The sequence below is a fragment of the Populus alba genome, chromosome 1 (genome assembly GCF_005239225.2).
Source record: "Populus alba chromosome 1, ASM523922v2, whole genome shotgun sequence".
In the NCBI taxonomy this organism is placed as follows: domain Eukaryota; kingdom Viridiplantae; phylum Streptophyta; class Magnoliopsida; order Malpighiales; family Salicaceae; genus Populus; species Populus alba.
Window position 1 is genome coordinate 38807327 of NC_133284.1, and position 23101 is coordinate 38830427.

At 33.1% G+C, this 23101-nt stretch overlaps 2 protein-coding genes across 4 annotated transcripts; both read right to left on the reverse strand.

The window, feature by feature from the left end:
- Positions 1-1060: 1060 nt before the first annotated feature.
- Positions 1061-4233, reverse strand: LOC118036940 (carbonic anhydrase 2). 3 transcript variants are annotated; one of them, XM_073409711.1, is made up of 10 exons: positions 4045-4233; positions 3363-3424; positions 2926-3075; positions 2753-2801; positions 2399-2515; positions 2259-2312; positions 1996-2081; positions 1797-1902; positions 1586-1719; positions 1061-1271 (listed from the first exon to the last, which is right to left on the reverse strand). In XM_073409711.1, the coding sequence occupies exons 1-10, from the start codon at positions 4216-4218 to the stop codon at positions 1268-1270; spliced, it is 936 nt and encodes a 311-aa protein (XP_073265812.1). In that variant the 5' UTR covers positions 4219-4233; the 3' UTR covers positions 1061-1267. The 3 variants fall into 3 exon arrangements, with proteins under 3 accessions (XP_073265812.1, XP_034898699.1, XP_034898700.1); XM_035042808.2 differs by having other exon boundaries at positions 1561-1719; XM_035042809.2 differs by having other exon boundaries at positions 1524-1719.
- An 8186-nt stretch (positions 4234-12419) lies between these two features.
- Positions 12420-17538, reverse strand: LOC118036942 (phosphoglucan phosphatase LSF1, chloroplastic). Its single transcript, XM_035042810.2, has 9 exons — positions 17037-17538; positions 16496-16958; positions 16300-16368; positions 15687-15808; positions 15205-15420; positions 14486-14591; positions 14234-14346; positions 13579-13723; positions 12420-12766 (listed from the first exon to the last, which is right to left on the reverse strand). The coding sequence occupies exons 1-9, from the start codon at positions 17453-17455 to the stop codon at positions 12647-12649; spliced, it is 1773 nt and encodes a 590-aa protein (XP_034898701.1). The 5' UTR covers positions 17456-17538; the 3' UTR covers positions 12420-12646.
- Between the last annotated feature and the right edge of the window lie 5563 nt (positions 17539-23101).

Consider the following 23101-nt stretch of genomic DNA (forward strand, 5'->3'; position numbering starts at 1 on the left):
AGCCTTCTTTTATATTGATAGTTGAGGTATGTCCTCGTGTTGTAGGTGACTTAATTTCATCAACCTTTTGATCTTAAAGACTCGTATTGTGAGGATGGCTTGTTTGTTAAGGCTCAAAGTGCTCATCTTTTCCTAGTCCTCAAAATAGACAAGATCATGAATCGTCAGAAAATTAGCCAAAATGTTCGAGTCTAGGACAGGCTTTCTAGACAAGGTTATGATGATTTTAGGAATGTTAAGTCGAGTCGAGGCAAATGTCTTATTTATCGAAAATTGGACCCAAATTTCATTTAGACTAGCTATGCAGCACAGAAGATTGCTCTAATAATAAGTGGTACTTGAGGGAATTTGATTTACTAAAGTCTTGCTAAGAAGTATTGGCATTCCACCCAACACAATTTAGAGCGTCCAAGTGACCCGCCCATCACTCGATAGGGAGTCATGAAATAGAAGTTGAGAGAACCATGTCTTTGTTCTTACCATAGGAGTCAATCGATGGAGCAACTGCTTAAACATAAACAATGGTTGTCAAGTGTCACCGAGTATATGACTCGTTTTAGAGAGTTTGCACCCAGTTGTGAGTTAGGAGAAGAATCTCTCATTCGAGTTAGGATATTTGATGATGATTTAAACTTTGATATCAAAAGGGAAGTTAGCATTCCAGTTCCAGAGTTAGTCGATGAGGCTTATCATAAGGTTTTAGGAATACAAAAGTATCAAAAGCTTGTCCCTCGTCGTGAGACTTGTTCAGTTGTTGAGTCTCGTCAGTTTATATCCCTCATGGCCTGCTCCTCCTCGTACAACTTCTCAATTTGTTTCACAGCCCAACTATATATTCAGCTAGTTCTTCTGGTGAATTTCGTGTTACTAATTAAGAAGAAAGGGCAACAAAATCAAGTGCTTTGGCACCATCGATGGCATGTCTATGGATTTCCCCCGTTTTCCTTCTTCCTTGAGAAGGAACTCAGATACTTTGTGACTGTCATCTAAACATAGTTTTTTTTTTTTTTTTTTTTAGTTTTGATACTAACACCAGCTAGGTTATTCTGGTAGCATTACATAAATAAACAACCAATTAATTAAGCCTTGTATACTGAAGAAGCAAGACACAAGTTAAAGAAGTTGGCGTCAAGAGTTGTGTAGAATATCTACATATACAACCCACTGCATTACAAGGAACAAATCGAGGGAAGAGAGCCTCATCTTTGCAGGAATGACCTTTATGCAAGTCCCTACAGCTTCCAATGTAGTATGGTGGCCACATCCTTTACCTAACAAAGGAAGAAAGAAGGAAAATGCAGTAGTGAATAAAGTCTATATATAATTAGAGTGGTTTTATTACCGAATTTATTACGTTACAGGTAGATTATAATCGACAAGCAAGACTATAATAGAGTGCTGCTGCTGCATTTATTAGAGAAGGAGATGCTGGTGATCTCCATTTCATATGTTCATTAATCTTGATCGAAAATATAGCTCATTTAAGCATCTACAAAGTACATCTGGGAAAGAAAGTTAAGAACCAAGATAGGGTCACTGATATTTGGATGATGTTCATACGGAGAGAGAGGGAGAGAGGCTGTACTCAAGCCCCCAGAGCTCAAAACTGCCCTTGACAAAATCATAATAACCACCCTTCAGTCCTAGAGTTTTGTTCACCAAGCCATCTCTCACAAACGGGTAGGTGAGCAAGTGTCCGAGGGACACGTTCACTGCCTCCTGCAATATCGATTTACACTTGTTATTATTAGCAATTAATCAATGCCACTCGAAGTTGATCGTAGCTAAGCGCTTGCCTTTTCACATTCTGTACACATGTCTGGGAAAGGTGAATTGGCATGTTCTGCTAAAATCTTGGTCTTGGCAGTGTAGCAGACTTTGACCCAGTCTTCTATGAAATCACTGCATATAAATCTCAATCATTAACTATACAATCGATTTAAAAAGAAACAAATAACTCAATGGACTTCTTAATTAAGACGCTAGCTTACGTACGTTGATGTTGTTCCATCATAAGGGAAGGACATGAGGCCCTTAATTCCACCACAGGCGCTGTGTCCGATGACCACAATGTATTCCACCTGCAACACTCGCATGAACACCGATCAAACTTAAGCCTGGCTCTCCTGGCTGGTTTAAATATCAAATATGAATGTGTGTGCGTGCATTCCATCGGTGTTCAAGCAGTCTGAGAGGTTAATTGGCTGTCGAGGGATCAGAAGAATTTCATTATGATGATGGGTAAGTAGCTAGCTCACCTTCAGATGCAAAACTGCGTACTCTATCGCTGCCCCAACTCCAGCGTACTTAGTCTGTTGCAATAAATACAGAAAATTAAATAATTTTATTGCTGGGGAAGAGTAAAAGGATCACAGAGTAACATGAGGTGGTGATTAACCTGATCGTATGGCGGGACCATATTCGCAACATTGCGGACCACAAAAGCTTCCCCTGGTTGGAAATCAAGCACATGGGACGGGCAAACCCGGGAATCCGAGCATGCAAACACCATAAACTGTAACATTTTGATTACAACATAGGCATCACAAATCTCTCAAGAGAACCCTTTTTTTTTTTTTTTTTTTTAATGAAGAGACTCGTTGGGTTTGGGTCACACACGACATGAGAGTAAACTTTCTTTGCTATTTAATAACTAAATAAACCATGTTTACTATTTCATTAGGACTCAATCCTGGTTAATTATAGTTACCAATTAGCACATGCATGTCTATGACTAAGCGTGCGTGCGCACCTTGGGGCTTTGGCCTTTGGCAAGCTCGGAGTACAGTCCCGGATTCTTGCTGCCAAACAAAAAGCACAAAAACCACTTCAAATACATAGCTATTAGCTACGAACTCCTGCGTGTATTAAGGATGTACTAGAAGAATTGTAAGAGAAGAAATTAAGAGAGTGAATATGACAGACTCGTATTTCTCCTTCTTGAAGTGAATGAATCCGGATTTAATCTTCTCAACAGGATCGAATGCCTTGGGGTCAGCAGATGAGACGGTTTGTAATTCAGCTGTTATCTGCTCCACTTTCGCAGCTGCTACAGTTTTCAGCTCCTCCTTATCACTGCAACCGACCATTCAACTACACATTACTTCATTAATACTTTAGTTATATACAAGCTTGTTCTCTCCACTGCCATTTAGCTCATGCTTTCTCTTCCCCTTTAATTTTTTTTTTCTCACGTTAAGAAGGGAGAGATTATCTTTTAATTAGTTCTTACGTACACTCTGCTCGGGGAGGGATGAAGGGAACTTAGGGAAGAAGAAGAAGGATACATGGGTTGGAGGAAAATGAAAACACTGTTTTACCATTATTTACTGCTACGATAATTTTATTTTTTTCATTTTTACCTGAGGAGTTTCTTGAGAGATTCAATGGCCTCGTTGTAGTCATTTCCCATTTCTTCGCCTCTCTGATAATTCCGACCCAAAGCATTTAATTAGGTTTAAAAAAAGGTACATGTAAATTATATAATGAAAGGGAAAAAAAAACAAGGCAGCCGAAGAAAGTACTTACAAGAAATTAAATGAAAAGAGAGTGAAGAAACCTATTCAAATGCATGTTGCTAAGATACGCAATAAATTAATGCATATCGAAACGCATACAAATAAACTGTCAAATGAGAAGTCTTTACTACGCTTTAAATGTTGCCAAACGAGGGAACAGAACTGAGTTTTTAATTTCTCCCCTTCTCTTGGGTATATGAAATTATGAATGGACAACCTTTGCTGTTGCCCTCTTACAGGAATCTTAACTGGCTTCTATCATGTACATGTACGTATACATGATGTATAGAAGATTTGCATCAACTATATGAATGTTTCTTGAACGTTCCAGGTTGATACAGGGGATGTTTTTCTAAGATCATCCGAAAAAGACTTAATATCTAGAATTTATGTTTTTATTACCATCAACCATATTGTGAGTCCTTTAGTTTATGGTTGAAAGGATGCCTATTACACACACACACACACACACACACTAGTAAATAATAGTTAACAGTATATGCATGCATAATGCATTGTACTGTACCCGTGGATAGAGAATAGGAGCAGGGGCTGCGAAAACAGGCTGGTTTCTGATAAGGGTAGGAGGAGAAACAGAGGAGTTGAGGCTAGCAAAGACTGAAGGACGTAATGCGGGGAGTGATCTCTTAGAGGGAGAGACAGAGGTGAGACACCAGCTGTTAATCGAAGCAGTCGACATTGTGCACGGGACCTTAGGATTCTGTGGCTTTATACCCATTTTTGTAGATAATGAAAACGATAGCTCGGTGAATAAAAGCTCTTGCCCTTGTAGATGAGGTTTGGACGTTCGAGATCGATGCTGCCTCTCAATCCTCATCGTGATAGCTCGAACCGTTCCTCTTCTTGTTTTTGTTTTTGTTTTTTCCCCTCAACGTTCGAAAATTGAAAATGTATTTTGGAAAGCTCGTTTTCTCAAACATGCTAATTCAATAATTTCAGTCAATATATGCTTCCCATATTATATTATATTATAGACAGACAACTATAATTATTATGGGATTTAGAGATTACCATCTTATTAGATTCACGTTCGATGCTATAAATAATTACCATATCAATTCATTATGGGAAATGTTTCAATTACATATAGGCGCTAATAAATCAAAAGGTTATTTAGAGTTGCATTGCAATATGCTGTTCTGAATTATCTCTGTGTGAGGCGTCTTCCCTTCAATGAATGCCAGATGATTCATGTTAGACAGACCTCTCTATCCTAGTCCTAACAAGCAGATGGGTGGCACGTGTCTGTGTTGCTGAGGATGAAGATGAACCAGCTTTTTTTATGGTTAAAAAGCAGATAGCTAAATCCTTTTGAGCCATGGAATAACTGGTGCAAATGTGGCTCACATGATGATGGGTGATGGAAAGTAGAGATAAGATCCTATCCCTAAAACATGGCTCTGGAGCCATTGGTCATCCGAACTTGCTAGAGACCGGCCCCTTGCATCCCTTTTAATGTCACTGACATGAGGATCGAGAGGTTTGGTCTTCCATGTGATTTTAACCAAGAGCTTTGCCTTGTGTGATGACATTGTGATTTATCAGTGATGCTGGATATATTAATTTGTATGGCTTCAAGAACGATATTTACAAGTAAAAAAACTGCAGAAAATGGCCTCACCTAGCTAGTCATATGATCTTGTTGCTGGAATTAATTTATGGGAAAGGAACACAACACCTAATTCTTACCTCCATAACAGTTCTTGCAAAAACCTGCAAAAAATCTTCAACCACGAAGTGGAAACCTGCAAAAAATCTTCTTTCTCCACGATGAACATTCCAATTCCCAGGCAATTCGTGCGCAGGTCTTCTTGTTCAATATTTTGGTACTGTTCGTCAATCATTACGATGGCAAGATTGTGGAATATTCTCGAGCTAAGATCATAGTTGACCATTCTTTTTGCAGCGATAATTAGTTGGTCGAAACATTTATTCTCTAGAACACAGACATTGTGACTCTCCAAGCTAGTGAAGCGCTTGAAGGAGAAATTAAGAACATGGGACATGGAAGGTTATATAGTTTCTTGCAATTTTAGATTTTCATTTATTTATAAGAATTAATATCCTTGTGGAGAAGGCATGACAACATTATTTCGTAAGGTGTGAACATCTTTGATCATCGTCTGTAGATATTGGTGGGGTAACTACATGGGGGGGAGTTTAAAGCTTTTCCTAATTGTGAACTAAAAACAGGTTTCAAACACTACAGTTTCATGTTTATCACTAGACATAGTTCTATGTTTTTGTGTTTTAAAAGAGTTTTTTTAAAAAAAAAATTGCTTCAAATTAATATTTTTTTGGTGTTTTTAAATTATTTTGATGTACCGGTATTAAAAAATAATTTTAAAAAAATAAAAAATATATATATTATTTTAATACATTTCTAAACAAAAAATACTTTGAAAAACTAAAAATTTTAAAAAATTAATTTTAAAATAATTCCACAAGGACATACCTTAAAAGCCAAAAGTTTTGTTTTTCCATTACATCCATCTAAATATAAGTTAATTAGGCATAACTCAGTTCTTTCAATTAATAATTACTCTCGTCATCTAGTTTAGTTAAAATTATATTTGCTTGTTAATTTTTTAAAAATTACATTTTATAGCTCAAACTTTGTTGCGCGTGAATTAGTTTACATTCTATACTTTAACATGTCCAAAAAAATCATCAAAAATTATCTAATTATTTACAAATTTATTATTATTTTCAATTCAATAACTAAAAAACCCCTGTACTCCAAAAATAACAAAAATGCCTTTATATTACCGTTGGGTTAATTTTTTTATATTTAATTATTATCTTGTGATAAAATAAATAAAAATACTAGAGATAGAAAAGACATATTTCTCTATATTTATTGTTTTGAAAGTATAAAAATTTATTTTAAAACTATTTTAAATATAGATTTAATCAAAAACTGTTTTTGTCTTTATATATTTGTGATTTTTATGGTAAGACACGAATCAAACAATACATAAATTCCATCCTAATTCTCTTACATTTGAAGCCTTCCAGTGAGAAGAGAAAACCAAAGGAGAAAGAAAGAAACTATGATCTAGATGAAATATTAACTTCAACTTTCAATTTAATTCTCAAGATATCTCGATTTCTTGCCCTGCCCTGCTCTAAAATACCTCAGTTAGGTTGTGTGATTCTGACCCCAGTTCAAAAAATAAAACTAATTAACTATTATTAAATAATTGAGTGAGCAAATGGTGAGCTCATAATTACATAAGAAATTGCACTCACACAAATAAAAGAAATGAACAATTTCCAAAAGAAAGTAAAACTGCTAAACTCCAAACAAATGAAAAAATAAAATAAAATGGAGTCAACATCAAACTTTGCTCAAAACAAAAGAAAATAGACGAGATAACCACCTCCATCAGTCATCACGCACCCCTTTACCTATAATATTTATTTTCATGTCTTAAATGTATTTAAAAAAAAATTTTTTTATTTAAATTAATTTTTTATATTTTCAATTCATAAAAAATAAATTTTAAAAAATAAAAAAATAGTATTCGCAAAGCTAATTGAAATCACTACACTAACAATTGTAAAAGTAAAAGTATATTCCCAAAATCCACAAAAAAGTAAAAACATTATAAAAGAAAAACACCATATTTTTGCCACAATCCGAACTTATTAGTCGTAGAAAAAAAAACACAAATTCACCTTTCTCTTAACTAAAAAACACTAATTCTCATGATTTGTGTAGTTAAATTTCTAAAAGCCCAAAAACACTATCTCACTCATCCACGTCATACTGCCCAAATCTCCAAAACCAAATTTCACGTATCAATGTTTTCCAATCACCATCATAACCACACACTGTGAAGTTTTATCCATAACTATTTTCTAACATCATTAAAATGCCATCATCTACGTTAACTGGTAGTAGTTTTACAAAGTTGAAAAACCTTGGATGGACTTGAACTAAAAAATAAAAGATGTATGAAATGTTAAAAAAAAGAACTACTGTTAGGATATTATAAACAAAAACTAGAAAGAATAAGTTTTTTTCATAGAAGTGATGATAAATCAAGCGACAATATGTTTATTGATTGTTATAATAAGTGGAGCATGTTTTTATGATGTGAAGCGAATAGTAGATGAATTGAAGAAAATAAAAAATAAATTATTTAGAATTTGAATCAAGAATCATAATATAAAGTCTAGTTTTACAAAGTGTCATATTGTTGTTGATATCTATCTTGTGTGTGATGTTAATATTTGTAGTTATTATCTTGTTCATTTCAATCTAACAAATTAAAATATTTAGAGAACTATAATACATAACATTAGTAACATAAAAATATTTAAATATAGCACTAGCAGTCACATATTGATAACAACAACGAACATTCGTAGTATCAATATTGCACACAACATCCCAATAAACATACATAACATTCCAGTAAGTATCAAAATGGTTTACTCAAAATTAGCTATCTTCGTATAAATATACATGTCTGAAGATGAAATAGATTAGTTAAAGTAGATTAACTTTTAAACTAATAGAAGTATGAAATCACTTATGTTTGGATTGATGTCATCGAGGAGGATGTACCAACATCATATCTTCCACTTATGCAACTTATAGAGCCTCTCCTAAAACCACTGAATTCATTTTCATTTCTACCACCTCTTGAGACCCTTCTAGCACCACCATTGGATCCCCTCTAAGTTCTTCTAACTCTGCAACCACCAACACCAACACCTGAAACATGTTTTACATAATCTCTTAGGTATGTTTTAAGATTATAGTCATATTATTTGCAGTTATTGCATCTAAATGTGGAAACCCTCTTCCTTATCATACTAGGCTAATCATCACCATCTTCCTTTCTTGGATTCTTCCTTGGTATGCCAACATTCTTTTTCAAATTAAAAGGAAAAATAACTACTTCTTTTTTTAGGTTGAGATCAACTTCTAGCAACGAGTGCCTTGAGATATGCCTTCCTAAATATTTTCACATTAAAGTATGCATGACCAACATCTTTAAATTCAATCCTCTTATGATGTACACAAGGCACCATATGCTTACATGGAATTCTAGTAACCATCCATTCACTATATGGACATTGTCCTTTTTTCAAATCAACACAAAGGCTAGTTTAGCCCCTCACACACTTGGTACTCATCAGAACTAGCTAGAATCATTCTTATATTTTTTATCTTCTCAATATAATTGTCCAATAAATTTCTGACATTAGAGGTGGTCTTTGATTCCCAAGTTGGATCCTGGATAAATCTGTCATCGAACCTAGCTATTAGCTTTAACCTAATTTTCTAATAATATAACAATTAGCAAACTCCTATACTTCACATCTCAACTATTAAAGGATTCTACTATATTGTTAATTATATTTTTTACTTTTACACGATAGTTAAACATATATCTAGATCAATGCTCGAAAAGGATGTTATTCAACCAATAAAAAACACAAGCATCCATTTCTCTAATGTCCTTCATGTAATTTTCAAAATCAAGAGTTATGTAAGATTTTGATGCACCCTAAAGTCTCATCTTGAGTTTCAAGCCTTTAAAAAAATTTGAATTCATATTAGCATAAATATACCTTGAACAGTGCTAGTGTGTTGCCTCAAGGAATACCTATGCTATTGCTTTAGACAGAATTTATACATACCAAACAATTGTAATTAGTGCATAAAATTCATTGTAAACATCAAATATAAATTATAATGAAAACATAGTTTACCTTATGTTTGTCATGCAAAAAGGTTTTTGATATATGTCATACTTAATGGATCCATAAAATACATATAGAAACCATCATCATGTTTCTTTGTTTTCACACTTAACAATAATATACGCAACATGAAATAAACCATTGTTGTTATTCAATACCACTACAGATAAAAGCACTTCTCTAAATGGACCTTTGAGATGACAATCATCTATACCAATGAACGGCCTATATCTATTTATGAATCCTCCTTCATAACTTTCAAAAAAAATGTAAACCATCTAAAACTTTCTTGATATGCAATTCAAAGTTGTAATTAAGATAAAACCATAAAAACACATATGACCTTGAATTATATTATTTTTTCAACTGCACATATCAAGGAAGTCTCTTAAAAGGCTCTTTATGACTTCCTTTAACATATTGCTTCATTTTGGTTCTAACTCTTCATAGTTGCATTGGAGGTGGTTTAATACCAAACATATCTTCAATAATGGTGTCAAGTGTTTCATTTGATATATTTGGATCTACACTCATTACAAGTAATAATATTTTCACAATTTATTTTGCATTGACAACATTGATAATTGATGGTCTAATGCAACTACTTTTCTCTCAAAAACTTAACCATGAATGTATTCGAACCAGGCAAGATAGAAGCATGTATTCTCTATAAACAACCCACACCCATACATCTTGCTACAACTTTATGCTTTTGATTAATATATATTTTTTTTAATGATAATCATGTTTCACTTTGTACTTTCTCAAAACATCTCTTAATTCATTTGCATTGCTGAAAACATGAGATTCTTTAAACTTTATGGAACTATCAACTCTTAACTTAAACTTTTTACATTGAAACTAATGGTAGAACCATTCCTCCTCTTTTTATGTTTGTTACTCCCATCAATATTATAATAAAATCATCATTGTTATCACTCTCAACTTTTTCATAACTTGCAACATTATCATTATCATCATCATCATCATCATTACTAAATTTTTAATTATTATATGAATTAGAATCATCATAAATAGTTTTCTAATTGAAACATCACCTACCAAACTATCAATCCAGTCATCTTCAACTTCATTCTTGAACTTAAATCCTTTCTCCTTAGAAAGGATATAGTCTTGATCTTCTTTGTTGTTATCATTATATATATATCAATAGCATCATCACTCTTAATAGAACCACCCATATTGGCACATATTTCAACTCCATCCCCTTCACTGGAACCATTGACACTAGCACTACCACCACCATCATCACCACCACTAAAGTCAACATCATTATCTTCATCATCAAAATTAACTAACAACACAACCTTATTATTCTTTCTACCTTCATCATCATAAGAAAAATTAACATGAACTTGAAAAATCTCTCAAGGCCTGATCTACTTTTTCTAGCAAGATTAAGACATAAAAACACCATAATGGAATTTTTGTCATTAAAATAAAATCCGTTGATACCAATATCGATTTTTTATTTTCAAAATATGATCAACCAACAATATTCTCTCATTTTTCATTTTCTAGTAACTTTCTTTCTTCTCTCTTAAACTCAAGAACTAAAAAATAAATAAAATAAAGTTTTAGACCAAAAATAAAAGGGAGTAAAAAGAAGTTAGTGTAAATTTTATGGATTGAAAGGCACTTTTTTGCAGCAATTTGAGAATAGAACCAAATTCTTTTCTGTTGTTTTTCAGTTTAGTCATTGTTCTTTTAATTATATCTTTCTACTGCAAATTCAAACTATATTTCATTGAATTTACCACTAATCAAGTTTGAAAATCTAATGAAAACCTTTAAATCTCTAGAACATGCTAATATAAGGGTTTATCAATTCACAAAGCACCTAAAATTGCATATGAAATATTGTGATCGAGGAAAAAAAGTTTGATGGTAAAAATAAAAAAAAAAATACTAGCATAATTCACTATGCAATGGTCTATAGTGAAATTGCCATCTTTCTTCATTTTATTTTGTAATATCAGGCACCAAATCTTATTATAGACTATGATGATTCCTATTGTTAGTTTTTTAAGAGTGGTATTTAATACATAGATGTGAGATTTTTTCTAGCCTAGAGATTGATCTAAATTCTCATTGACTTGAGACTAGCTCAAATAAAATTTGTGTCAAATCCAATAAAATATCAATCTACTCAAAACTCACTAATCAAAATGATCTAATCAAAGTAAGATGACATAATTGATCTAATTAAACTCAATCATAACTCTATCAAGTCAAAAGGTTGTCTTTGAAAAAAGAAAAAAAAAACAAATCACTCAGGGTAATGTTTGAACTTGGTCTTCTTTATTCAGTAAAAGAGTTTAACTACATATGATGATATAAATTAAGCTTTAATATTATATATATACTTTAATATATCTTTCTCCATCCTAAAGATATCATGCTACATTTTATTTTTACTTGCCTCAAAATGATTACCTAGTCAAAATATTTAAATCATTCTTTTCTCTACAATACCCCTAGTTATAAAGGATCTATATATATATATATATATAGACACACATATATGAACTATCTACGTGATTTTTTTTAATGATTCTACTTTAAATTATTTTTTCTTTGAATTTTCTCTTTATTTTATGCTTTTATTGATTAAATTTAATAAATATCATATTTAACGTGTTTTTAAGAGTAAGATTGCTTTCAACATCAATTTTTTCATACATAAATTTTATAATACTTACTCCATGAAAGATAAATATTAACGAAGAGGAGAGAGGAAACGATGAGAGAAAATCTTAAAAATTACTTTAAACGGTTGTAAAATGAAATGCTATGAGCATTTCCTCCGTATTTACTCATCACAAAGGCTATAACAATGTCCTTGAGATATGGAGATGCTTACGTTCTGAATTCACCGCTAAACCAAGCCTCAAGAAAATGCTCACAGCACGTTGGAACCAGACTATTGCCACACTGCGAAACTAGACACCAGAATTTAAACCTTCAGAAGCTACTTTTGATAAAACCCTAGCTTGCAGTATGTTTCCCACATCACTAAGATGATGATGATGATGATGATGTCCAAAAGGCTCTAGCAGCAAACGTAGGGACTCCTGTGAACTGCACCCTTTGTATCCAGGTAAAAAGCAACCAGCAGATTTAAGCAAACAACCCAAATTAAGCAAAATCTGATTACTGCACATACTAAATCTAAAACTTTGGGCACATTTTCACATGCTTTATGTAACAATTACAAAGCGTTTTATTTCTACAGGATGCCCCGTGTAACAAAATGGTACCTGTATAAAGTAATAGACATGACAATGTCTTTGAACTTGTATAACCCGATACGAAGTCTTAGGCCTTGAGAAGAGTATTCGTCCAAGATAGCATCATACAGACGGTTACTTGGGAGCTAGTCTGATTGGACAAACTGAGAACGCAACACAGCGTGCCGCCTTTGCCAACATAAAGCGCTCATTTTCTGTCAATGGCCTCTCAATCACCTTCACAATGTTGATGTCCTGTAAGTTTAATCATGTGATAGTCAGAAAAAGACCGTACAACTTGATTTAATAAACATTTTTTGGGTCATTAATCATTGAAGTGCAGGCAATAGTATCCTCAAAAATCTTTCAGTTCCACTCAACATGGCTGATGAGACCATAAAACAAACAAATGTCCCAAAAGTGCTTTGTGAATTTGATTGATAATATATACACATTCCAGTTGATCGGCCTAATTCTAATTCTTTTGTTCCAAAACAAAGATATCCCACAAGGTAGTTCATCCTATTCAGATAGGCTCCGTAAAGAGAAAGAGAAGGCTGGAATGCCAATAGACATCTATTATTGAATCCACCCTACCCATTTTATAGCCCCAAAGTCACTAAATGGGTAAGTCAACAATCTCTAAAACAGACTCTGTACTATTGTACTTTATCTGTGGGGTTACAGGAGGGTATTTTCTAGAGGTTTGTATTATACCAATCTACCCTTCTGTAAGTTTTATTGAAGACATGCTCCGAGGTGGTTCCAGTATATTGAGAAAGAAAACAGTGCAAAAATACTAGCATTACCCTTCTCTTGTTATAAACAATGACAACATGTGATTTGGGGAACAAACTCAAGATGCTTAAGACAGTGGGTAGTTGAGGGAAAATATGAGTGCCAAACCAGTTGACGAAATGAAATCAGCCTTTTAGTTACCCAAAAGTTTAATATTTGCTTAAAAGAAGAAAAAGTAAAATCTACATTTTGAATATCAGTAGGAAAAAAAAAAGATATGAAGGCACCAATATGTCAAGTTAATAGAATAAATAATGTAATGGACCAACCTTCTTTTGCTGTTTAATAGAAGGCCTCACACTGGCAATATCACCAACCACTGCCACATTGTTCAGATTCCCTCTTTCATCCCTTTCTGTGGGTGAAGCTGTTGAATGCCGCCACTGCCCATTAATTATATACTTGTAGTAGTACCTAAACCAGTTAAACATTGCCACAGTTTAATGTTCCAGAAGCTATTCAACTCCAATAGAGGGAAGAAAACAGAGAACAGCAGATATTATCAAAGATGAGCAGGGGACAAGACATTATCCATTTATAACACTACCCCTTAACATCTATTATTGATGTGGATAAATACCATTGTAATTGATGAATTTTGGAACATAGGGAAAAATTCGACCACATAAATCAACCCAACAAAAAATCAGAAACACTCAAGGTATGAGAGGCTACTTCCAAAAATAAAATAAATAACGAAATCAGAAAAAACAGAGGAAAAATTTCTTCATATTTCAAACAACATAAAGAGTTAAACTAATCAAATACTAGTATATTTTTTTCATTATAACTAGGAGTTAAGAATTGTTAATAGTATGAAATTAGAAATTCTTGAACACCAAAGCAAACCAAAATGCAGTGCCGCAACTTATTTTAAAATGCTTATGTTTTGAAAACACAAAAATTAATGCATACATCACTTACTTTCCTTGTGGAAGTCTAACTTCAACTTCATATCTTGGTCCACCCTTGTGACTTGCCTTCATTGGTTCTTTCCAATTTCCAGTAAAATCCCCAACCAATGATACATCTTCTCCCTTTTATTCAAAGTCAAAGAACAAACTTGTTCTGTAATTACTCGAGTTTCATGTGGAAAACAGAAGTTATATGCTATAAACTTCCTGTGCCATTAAGTAAAACACCAACACTTTCATCACATTGAAAATCATCAGTTACCTCTTGTCCGGTCCACACAAAAGTCAGAGCATGTGTTGCTGGTCCCTCATGTCTGTCACTTTCCACCATAGCTATAAGATCCCATGTTGCCCAAGCAATCGCTGGTCTGCATTTAAGGTTCCATTAAATGCTTCGTTGGATTTGAAAAAATAAAAATGAGAATAGAAAAATTTTAGTGTATAAGGCGCTCCGCACCACACATCATTAAATATCATAGAAATTGAGTGAATAATTCTTGAATCCAATTAGGAGCAAATTTATTGAACTTCAGAATGGGTTCCAGGAGATTAAGCATAAGGTATCCTTAGCAATCAAGTGAGAGTAATTGGGTCGTTCTGGAAATATGGATCTACAATGTTTCATGCTTAGTAATCACAGCAGAGAATTAAAAAAAAAAAAAAAATGGCTGCAGCACTACTGTGGTAGTGAAGTACTCAGAACATTATAAGCTGCATCAAGGGAAGTACAGGTCATCCTGAAACCAATTAGTAGAAGAGTTACTAGACTTGAAAATGGACCCAGAAGCTAGAGAATAAGGTATCTAAGCGATTATAATAACAGGCTGAGTTCCAGTAATTTGGATGTTATGAAATGGTACCACTCTGTCATGTTCCATACTTCAGCAGTAGAAAAACAAACCTGTGCACAACTAAGAACTCGGAACAAGGGGTTGTTCTAATTGAAATTAAATACATAGTAAGAAGATAAATGAGAAGTACCTGTCAGGCCTACATGGATGCAATCCAGTGATAAAATTATAAGCCGCATGAAGGGAAGTATCAGTCATCCAGTGGAGATATGCAATCACACATGCAGGGGATCTATCAAATCCAGTTGTGCAAGTGACAAACACGCGATGATTCTTTTTTAGTAAGCGTAATAGAAGACCAACACAAAATGGTAGTTTCTTCCGCATGTCAAAGGAATCAGCATCCCTGAAACACAAAGTGCAGGAAAATTTATCTCTGTATTATATTCAAGAAAAGAAAAACTTGCTGTATAATTTGCACCTCGATCAATTTCAATTCTCCTTTGTGATCATGCAAAATTTTTAATACAAGTTTTGAATATTGTGTGCACGCAAGAACACGTAAATGGATGCATGTGTGAAAACACACACGCATATACCCTATATGGATGAGAGATAACCATCTCCTTCAAGAAAACAAAAAACAAATATGGTAACAAACCAGACACTTACCTTATCGGATAGTTGATCATGAGGATATTGAATTTTTGGCATGACTCATTGATCAAGTTGGAATTGATTCCCCAGTTTTCTGCTTCAATACCACTCTGGAAATTGAGCACAGCAGTGACCCCCTGTTGCATAAATTAACTTCAAATTTAAATGAGCAGTGGAATTTGAAACATGAAGATGCAAGCAATGAAGTTCATTGAATATCATACTTTTTTTCCACTTAAAACAACTTAATCACATTCAAATAAGCCCGCTTAAAACTTATCCTTTCCCAAGACATATTTAAACACATGACAAATAAGAAAAAAGCATGAGAAACTAGAACTTCACATCAACAGGCATATGGAAGCTCATGAAGGTGGCTGTAACATAAAGCAAACAGAAGTGGTAAGTCAGTTAATTAGATCATCCTTTTCAAATTACAATTAATTAGAAGAACATGTTAGAAGTAAATTTCCCGAATCAACAATGAACATTGAAGTTTAGATTATAGCATTGAATGGAAAAACAATGGCATCCTCCGTATTAAATCGTTATTCTTACAAAGTGAATGGGAACTTATATTAGAATACTAAATGGTTTTGCTCGACAAATAGGGTTGAGGAGCGCTCACCAGTTTAGACAAATTTTCAACATCAGCTTGTGTTTGTATGCACGATCCCACATATATTTGCTCTGTAACCTGCCACCACAACGAAGGGTATATAAATATAAAAATAAAACTTGGTGCAAGCAAGTATCCAGCTCCTCCTAGTCATCGAGCCTAAACATAATATAACAAAAGAGAGGTTGACGACATTGGTTCGCACCTTACTGTAGCCCATACCAAGAGAATGGTTGTAGTAAAGCTCCCCTTTAGAACGATCAAGTGCCTTGATATATTCCTCCAATGGAAAGCTCCCATGAGACCACTCCCCATCTCCTGGCTCTTTCTCAGTAAAAATAGAAACAATTTGGGTGATGGGAGGAGAAAGATTACTGTTGAGTTGTTGTGAAGGAACAATTTGATGATTGAAAAGCTTGTTCCATCCATGGGGAGTCAAGAACTTGGAAGAAAAGGTTACAAAGCCAGAATTTCCATTTCCCTGAAAAGCCGAAGAGAGGATGGTTTTGCTCCAAGTGGCGGTGGGAACACGTCCTCTATTGAAAAAAATAATATCAAAATCACTACTCAGTTGATGAATTGGAAAAGGTGAGAAAGGCCTCTCAAGGACAAGGCTAAAGGCTCCTCCACCACCACCTCCTCCTGCGGTTTTCTCCAGCAGAATCTTCCTAAATAGAAGAAACCCAGAAATCGGAATGAATGATAAAATATAGATAGTAAAAGTACACGGAGTGAGTATTTCTTACATTGTGTCACCAAAATCATTGATGGGGATAAGGGAATCAGTAGTAGAAGATGAAGAAGAAGAATCGCTAGCCTTTTTCAAAGTATCGCCAACCATTATTATCCTCGACCTGTCAGCATTTCCCCCTTTTTTGAGTGCGTGAACGAAGATTTTGCCATCAAGGGACAATGCGAAGCGAATACCGAGAGGTTTATCAAGAGTGACCATGTACTCATTCAGATTCATCTTATAAACCGAATTGCCACTGCTACTCCTACTTGACAGTGCATAAACCTTACTCGAACAATTTCCCTTTCTATAATTAACACAACCATGTCGGTGGAGCATGCATAAATCTCTGCCCCAGAACAAAGAAGAGAGTTGCGTTTGCAGAGACAACGATGACATTTCCCCTCTTGGAATTAGATTTGGAGTGATCATGATCGCTTTAGCAAGTGCTGGAGTGCTCTCTACATTTATTGTTATATTTTAATCGTAATAATTCTACCAGTCTGTGAGAAGACTGTGAGATAAGAGGCTTCAGCCATAGGGCTGGATTAAAGAATAGCAGCCTCCACGTGGGCTCTGCTGTATTCGGACTCATGTACTTACTTTTTCATTATTTGAATTTTTAAGGTGCACGTACAAAATCTAAAGGTATATTTCAGATTCTTAGGAAAATGATGATTGACTCAGGGGTAGGCAGGGTTTTCATTTTATTTGGTTTTTATCTATAAAATAACTAAATTTATTTTTTAAAAAAAAATTCAAAACTTATTTAAACCAATTAATTTTGATTTGATTAAATTATATTAGGATAAAAACTAAAACCCAATGACTGGTTTCAGTTTGATTTTGTTATTTTATATTAAAAATAAATATTATATTATTTTTTGGGTTTTTTTTTTTGTAAAAAAAAAAAATTTTCAATGGATTTGTTTTGGTTTGGCTTGGTTTTTTTCAGTTTAGTTCAGTTCGGTTTGGTTTTTTTTTTTTTTGTTTCAAGTTTATAAAACTAATACCGAACCAATTGTTTTTTAAATATTCTAATTAGTTTAATCGGGTTTTTTTTATGATTCGATTTTTTCAGTTATTTTTTCAAGTTTTCTCGATTTAATCAGTTTTTCAAGTTTTTTTACTCACCCTTAACCTAAGGTATCTATCTCCCATGCCAAAAGCAAAATTTTTAATGCATGCAAATATAATTTTTTTTAATATACTTATTTAATTTTAATATAATTAAGTTTTACAAGTTGCATATCATCGGAGATGCCAACTATTGACCAACAATTATATAGTTTTTTTCTTAATCATAAACATACAGGAATTGCTTTTGAATATAGCAAAAAAGGGGTTTGGCTTTCCATATCCTTATAATGTTTTTTTTCTTTTCTTTTCATATATTTATCCGTTAGAGATGTCTGAGACAATATCTGCAATGGAAGAGTCAAATGAAGAGCAAAAAAAAAAAAACCAATTTAACTTTGTTGTTCTTATAATTTTTGTATATATATTTTTTTCTTCTTGTTGTTTTATGTTTTTAGACTGAACTTGTTAGGATGTGCCCTAACAATTAGTATTAGAGCCAAGATATATAGCTAGTGGAACCAAAGCACATATTACTAGTAATAATGATTGATATTATTAAAATAAAAGTCTTATAAAAGCATAGCAAGAAGGTGGATGAGCATATTTAACAAAAAAAACATGGGAACCAACAAGAAATTGCAGATAATCAAGCTAGAAAGAATGTGCATTTGGAGTTGAAGAATGGCAGGATGAAGAAAATAATGCCATGGTAAATTTGTCAAATAATTTACCAAGAAGGAACTTCTCCTGTGAAGCAACCAAAATAACAAATAAAGTTGCATCAAAACCTTATAATCATTCAAAGGTGGAGATAATTAAAGGGCCAAGATATCATTTTGAGAGATTACATGATCAAATATAAAGGTTGGGATAATGTTTTAGATGTGGGAGTAAATATGTATTAGACCACCAATGCAATGATAAAGGCTTGCATATGATGAAAGGTGTAGAGAATGAACACGAAGAATTTTTAAAGTGGTTAAGGGAGAAAACAATATGATTATAAATGAAAAATGGATAGTGAAGGAATACAGGTTATCGTTAAATGCACTAGGAGAGAGTTATGCTCACAATGCTATAAGAATCAAAAGGAGCTACCAAGAAAAGAATTTGATAATACTAATTAACAATGGAAGCACCCATAATGTCATTGACATCAAACTAGTAAGAGAAATCAAAGTCACTTATGTTAAAACCATTATTCTAGTAGTAATTATGGAAAATAAGAGCATGGTAAGGTGTGATTCTAATTGTCTCAAGTTGACTTGGTTTATGCAAAACTACGAGTTTCAAACTGATTTAAAAGTATTAAGGCTTGGAAAGTGTGATGTATTTTTGGGAGCAGAATGGTTAATAAGATATTATCCCATTTTATTTAATTTTATTAAGATGTCATTATCTTTTATAATAAAAAAAAAATGTAGGATGATTGGATTAAAAGGGATTAAGAAGGATATTGAATTTCAAATGGCCATAATAGTAAAAACACATGAATTTGAAGGAAGCTATTTGTGGATTTATAGGTCAATTTTTTATTGTCGAAGCAATAGAGGAATCACTAGTGGATGAACAAGATGTAGCAATCTAAGAATTATTGAAAAAATTTAAAAGAGTTTTGTTTTTAGAACCAACTCAATTGCCACTAGCAAGAGCTTTAGATCACAAGATTCCTCTAGTTTTTGAAGCTAAACATGTGAATATTAAGCCTTACAAGAGCTCTTATGTGTATAAGGATGAACTTGAAAAATTGATGAAGAAATTGTTAACCAATGGATTAATCCAACACGGTTATAGTCTTTTCGCCTATTGAGTCTTACTTGTTAAGAAAAAATATGGTTATTAGAGATTCTATATTGATCATAGATAACTTAATGATTTAATAGTAAAAAATAAGTTTTTAATTTCCATCATTGATGATCTTATGGTTGAGTTTTATGAATCTCAGTTATTTTCAAAGTTGGATATCAAGGCAAGCTACCATAAAATGAGGATGCATATAAATGATATGGAAAAGACTGCGTTTAAAACTCATCATGGTCATTATAAATTTAAGGTAATGTCAATTAGGTTAACAAATGCTCCAACTACTTTCTAGGCTCTCATGAACGATGTTTTAGAATTTTTTTTAAGAATTTTTTTTGTTATTTTTCTTTACTGATATGTTAGTGTACAATCTTTCTTTAGAGTTTATATATTTAACATTTCATAATGGTTTTGGATATATTACAAAGAAGTCAATTATCTATCAAGAAGTCTAAATGTTCTTTTAACGATAGAAAAGTGGAATATCTTGGCCATATTATTTCTTCAAAAAAGGTGGTTACTTATTCAAATAGAACTGAAGTCATTAGAAACTGACTTAAACCACAATCAATTAAAGAGTTAAAGGATTTTCTAGAATTAACTAGTTACTATAGAAAATTTATAAGGAATTTTGGAGTTATAATCAAACCATTGATTGAGAAATTGAAGAAAAACATTTTTAACTAGAATGAGAAATCACAAAAAACATTTAAGGATTTAAAGGAAGCTTTGTGCACGACACTAGTTTTGGCTTTACTAGACTTTAATGCACAATTTATCTTGGAAACTAATACTAGTGCTACTAGATTAAAAGTTGTGTCAAGTCAGAATATGAGACCTTTATCATACTTTAGGAAGGCTTTATAACCAATATATATTGGCATGTCTATAAATGAAAAGGAATATATGGCTATTTTCATGGTAATGGAGAGATAGGGGTACTATTTAGAATATGATTAATTTATTAATCAAAACTAATCATGAAAGTTTGAAGTTCTTGCTACAAAAAAAAAAAAAAAGCTTCATGCCCTTTATAGAGAAAAAGTTCAACTAAATTACTGGGACAAAGATACATTATCCAATACAAGAAAGGGAAGGAAAACATGGCAGCTAATGCATTATCTATAAATATGATAACTAGAAGACAATTAGAAAATATAAAGGAGGAGATCAGTGACTTGGCAGCCATTATTATTATCAAACAAGTTTAGTATAACCAAGTTGGTGAAACTTATGAGAGAGATTAGTTGTTGAAGAAGATTGTAGGAGAGAAGATAATCAATATTGATAATTGGTCAAAGTATGCATATTCAGAAGGAGTTTTAAGATATAATAGTTGAATTGTCATTGGTTATATATAGAATTTAAAAGAGATACTTGTTAGTCTTACACAAGTCAAGGAACACGCTGGGATCTAAAATTCATACAAAAAGTTAAGGATATGTTCTATTATCCTTTCATGAAGGTTACGATAAAAATATTCAAGAAGGAATATGGTGTATATAAATAAGCCAAGATGGAAAAGGTGTTTTATCCTAGTCTACTTCAACTATTAAAAAATTCATGAAAGAATGTAGTGAATGTAAATAAGCCAAGATGGAAAGGGTTTCTAATCCTAGTCTACTTCAACTATTGCCTATACCTGAGGGTATTTGGAGAATTATAACAATGGATTTTATGGAATGGTGGTCAAGATTAAGAGGAAAGAATGTTATATAGGGTATTGTGAATCGATTCTCAAAATATGCACATTTTTAGCTATTACACATCTATTTATTGCTCAAGAGATTGCTCAATTATTCTTGGAACATGCCTATAAGTTTGAAGGATTACCTTATTCTATTATGATTTATAGAGATAAGGTTTTTACAAGTCTATTTTAAAAATAAATGTTTAAACTTTTAGGGTTAAGATTATTGATTAGCACATTCTTCTATCCTCAAACTAATAGTTCAATAAAAAGAGCAAGTAAATGCTAAAAACCTATATAGAATACATGTCCATGCATTGATAATTGGTCAACTCAAGCACAATGTTGGTACAGCTCAAGTTATTGTCCAGTTATCAAAACAACATCATTTCAGGTATTAAATGTCTACCCTCCTTATATTAAATTTGATTCTTTTGCAACAACTTCAATAGCAGGCGTGGGAGAAGTTATTCAAAAAAAAGAGTATGAATCAATGGTTTAAGTTGTAATTGGAATGCTCTAGAAACTTAATGAAACAGATGGTAGAAGAGCAAGATGAAAAGAATTTTTCAAGTTGGTGATTTGGTATATTTTAAGTTATAATTATACAAAAATTTTTAGTTTAGCATTGAGGAAGAACATGAAGCTTAACTCAAGGTTTTATGAGCCTTGCAAGATCGTACAAAATATTAGGGAAGTTGCCTATAAACTATGGTTGCTAATGAGGTCTGCAATTCACCCAGTTTTTCATGTCTCATTGCTAAAACAACAAATTAGTAGCGATGTAGTCACAACTTCCACGATTCTAGTAACTGATGAAGATGGCAGGATAAGAATTCGTCTAGTGGCCATCTTAGATAGGAAACTAATGAAGAACAGTAGTGTCGTTATGATGGATTTGGATCAGTGGTCCAACCTTTTTCAGGAAGATGCAACTTGGGAAGAATTTGAAGAATTAACAAAGCAATTTTCAGGTCTCAATATAGATTCTTGAGGTCAAGAATCATTGAAGGGGAGGACATTGTTACAGTCCTTATTACCAGTGACGTGGAAGTAAAGGAAGTTGTTAACTAGAAGCAATTAACATGTGATAAATGCAACGTAGTTGCAATGAACTTGTTAGGCTGTAGCCTAACAGATGAACCGAGTAGAGGCAACTCAGATCTGGCAGCAGCCGGTGGCGTGGTCAGAGATGCTTGTGGGCGGTGGCTGAAAGGTTTTGTTGCGAATATAGGGTGCTGTTTTTCACTAAAAGCAGAGCTGGTGGGTGCTTTATGTAGTCTTCAAGTTGCTTGGGAGACTGACAAGCGCAAAGCAGAATTCCACATGCTTTTAGCTGGACAAGAGAATCTTTACTTGTGAATCCATTAGTTCTGGAAAAAGAGATCGCAGAGGTCGTCAAGGAAACTATCATGTTTTTTTTTTTTTTTTTTTCGGCCACGAGTCATGGCTTTCATATTGGCTTACATGTTCTTTATAATCACTGCCTTTTTCCATTCTGATGC

Bases quoted from the DNA above. Each gene is read 5' to 3' on its own strand.
- LOC118036942 (XM_035042810.2), bottom strand. From the start codon at position 17,455: ATGATCACTCCAAATCTAATTCCAAGAGGGGAAATGTCATCGTTGTCT. The intron at 16,959-17,036 runs GTAAGAAATACT...TCTTCTATTTAG, and splicing joins AATGATTTTGGTGACACAAT to GAAGATTCTGCTGGAGAAAA. The intron at 14,592-15,204 runs GTACTTCTCATT...CCTTAAATGCAG, and splicing joins CATCCATGTAGGCCTGACAG to ACCAGCGATTGCTTGGGCAA.
- LOC118036940 (XM_035042808.2), bottom strand. From the start codon at position 4,218: ATGTCGACTGCTTCGATTAACAGCTGGTGTCTCACCTCTGTCTCTCCC. The intron at 3,425-4,044 runs GTACAGTACAAT...CGGAATTATCAG, and splicing joins CTCCTATTCTCTATCCACGG to AGAGGCGAAGAAATGGGAAA. The intron at 2,313-2,398 runs GTTAATCACCAC...TTATTGCAACAG, and splicing joins TGGTCCCGCCATACGATCAG to ACTAAGTACGCTGGAGTTGG.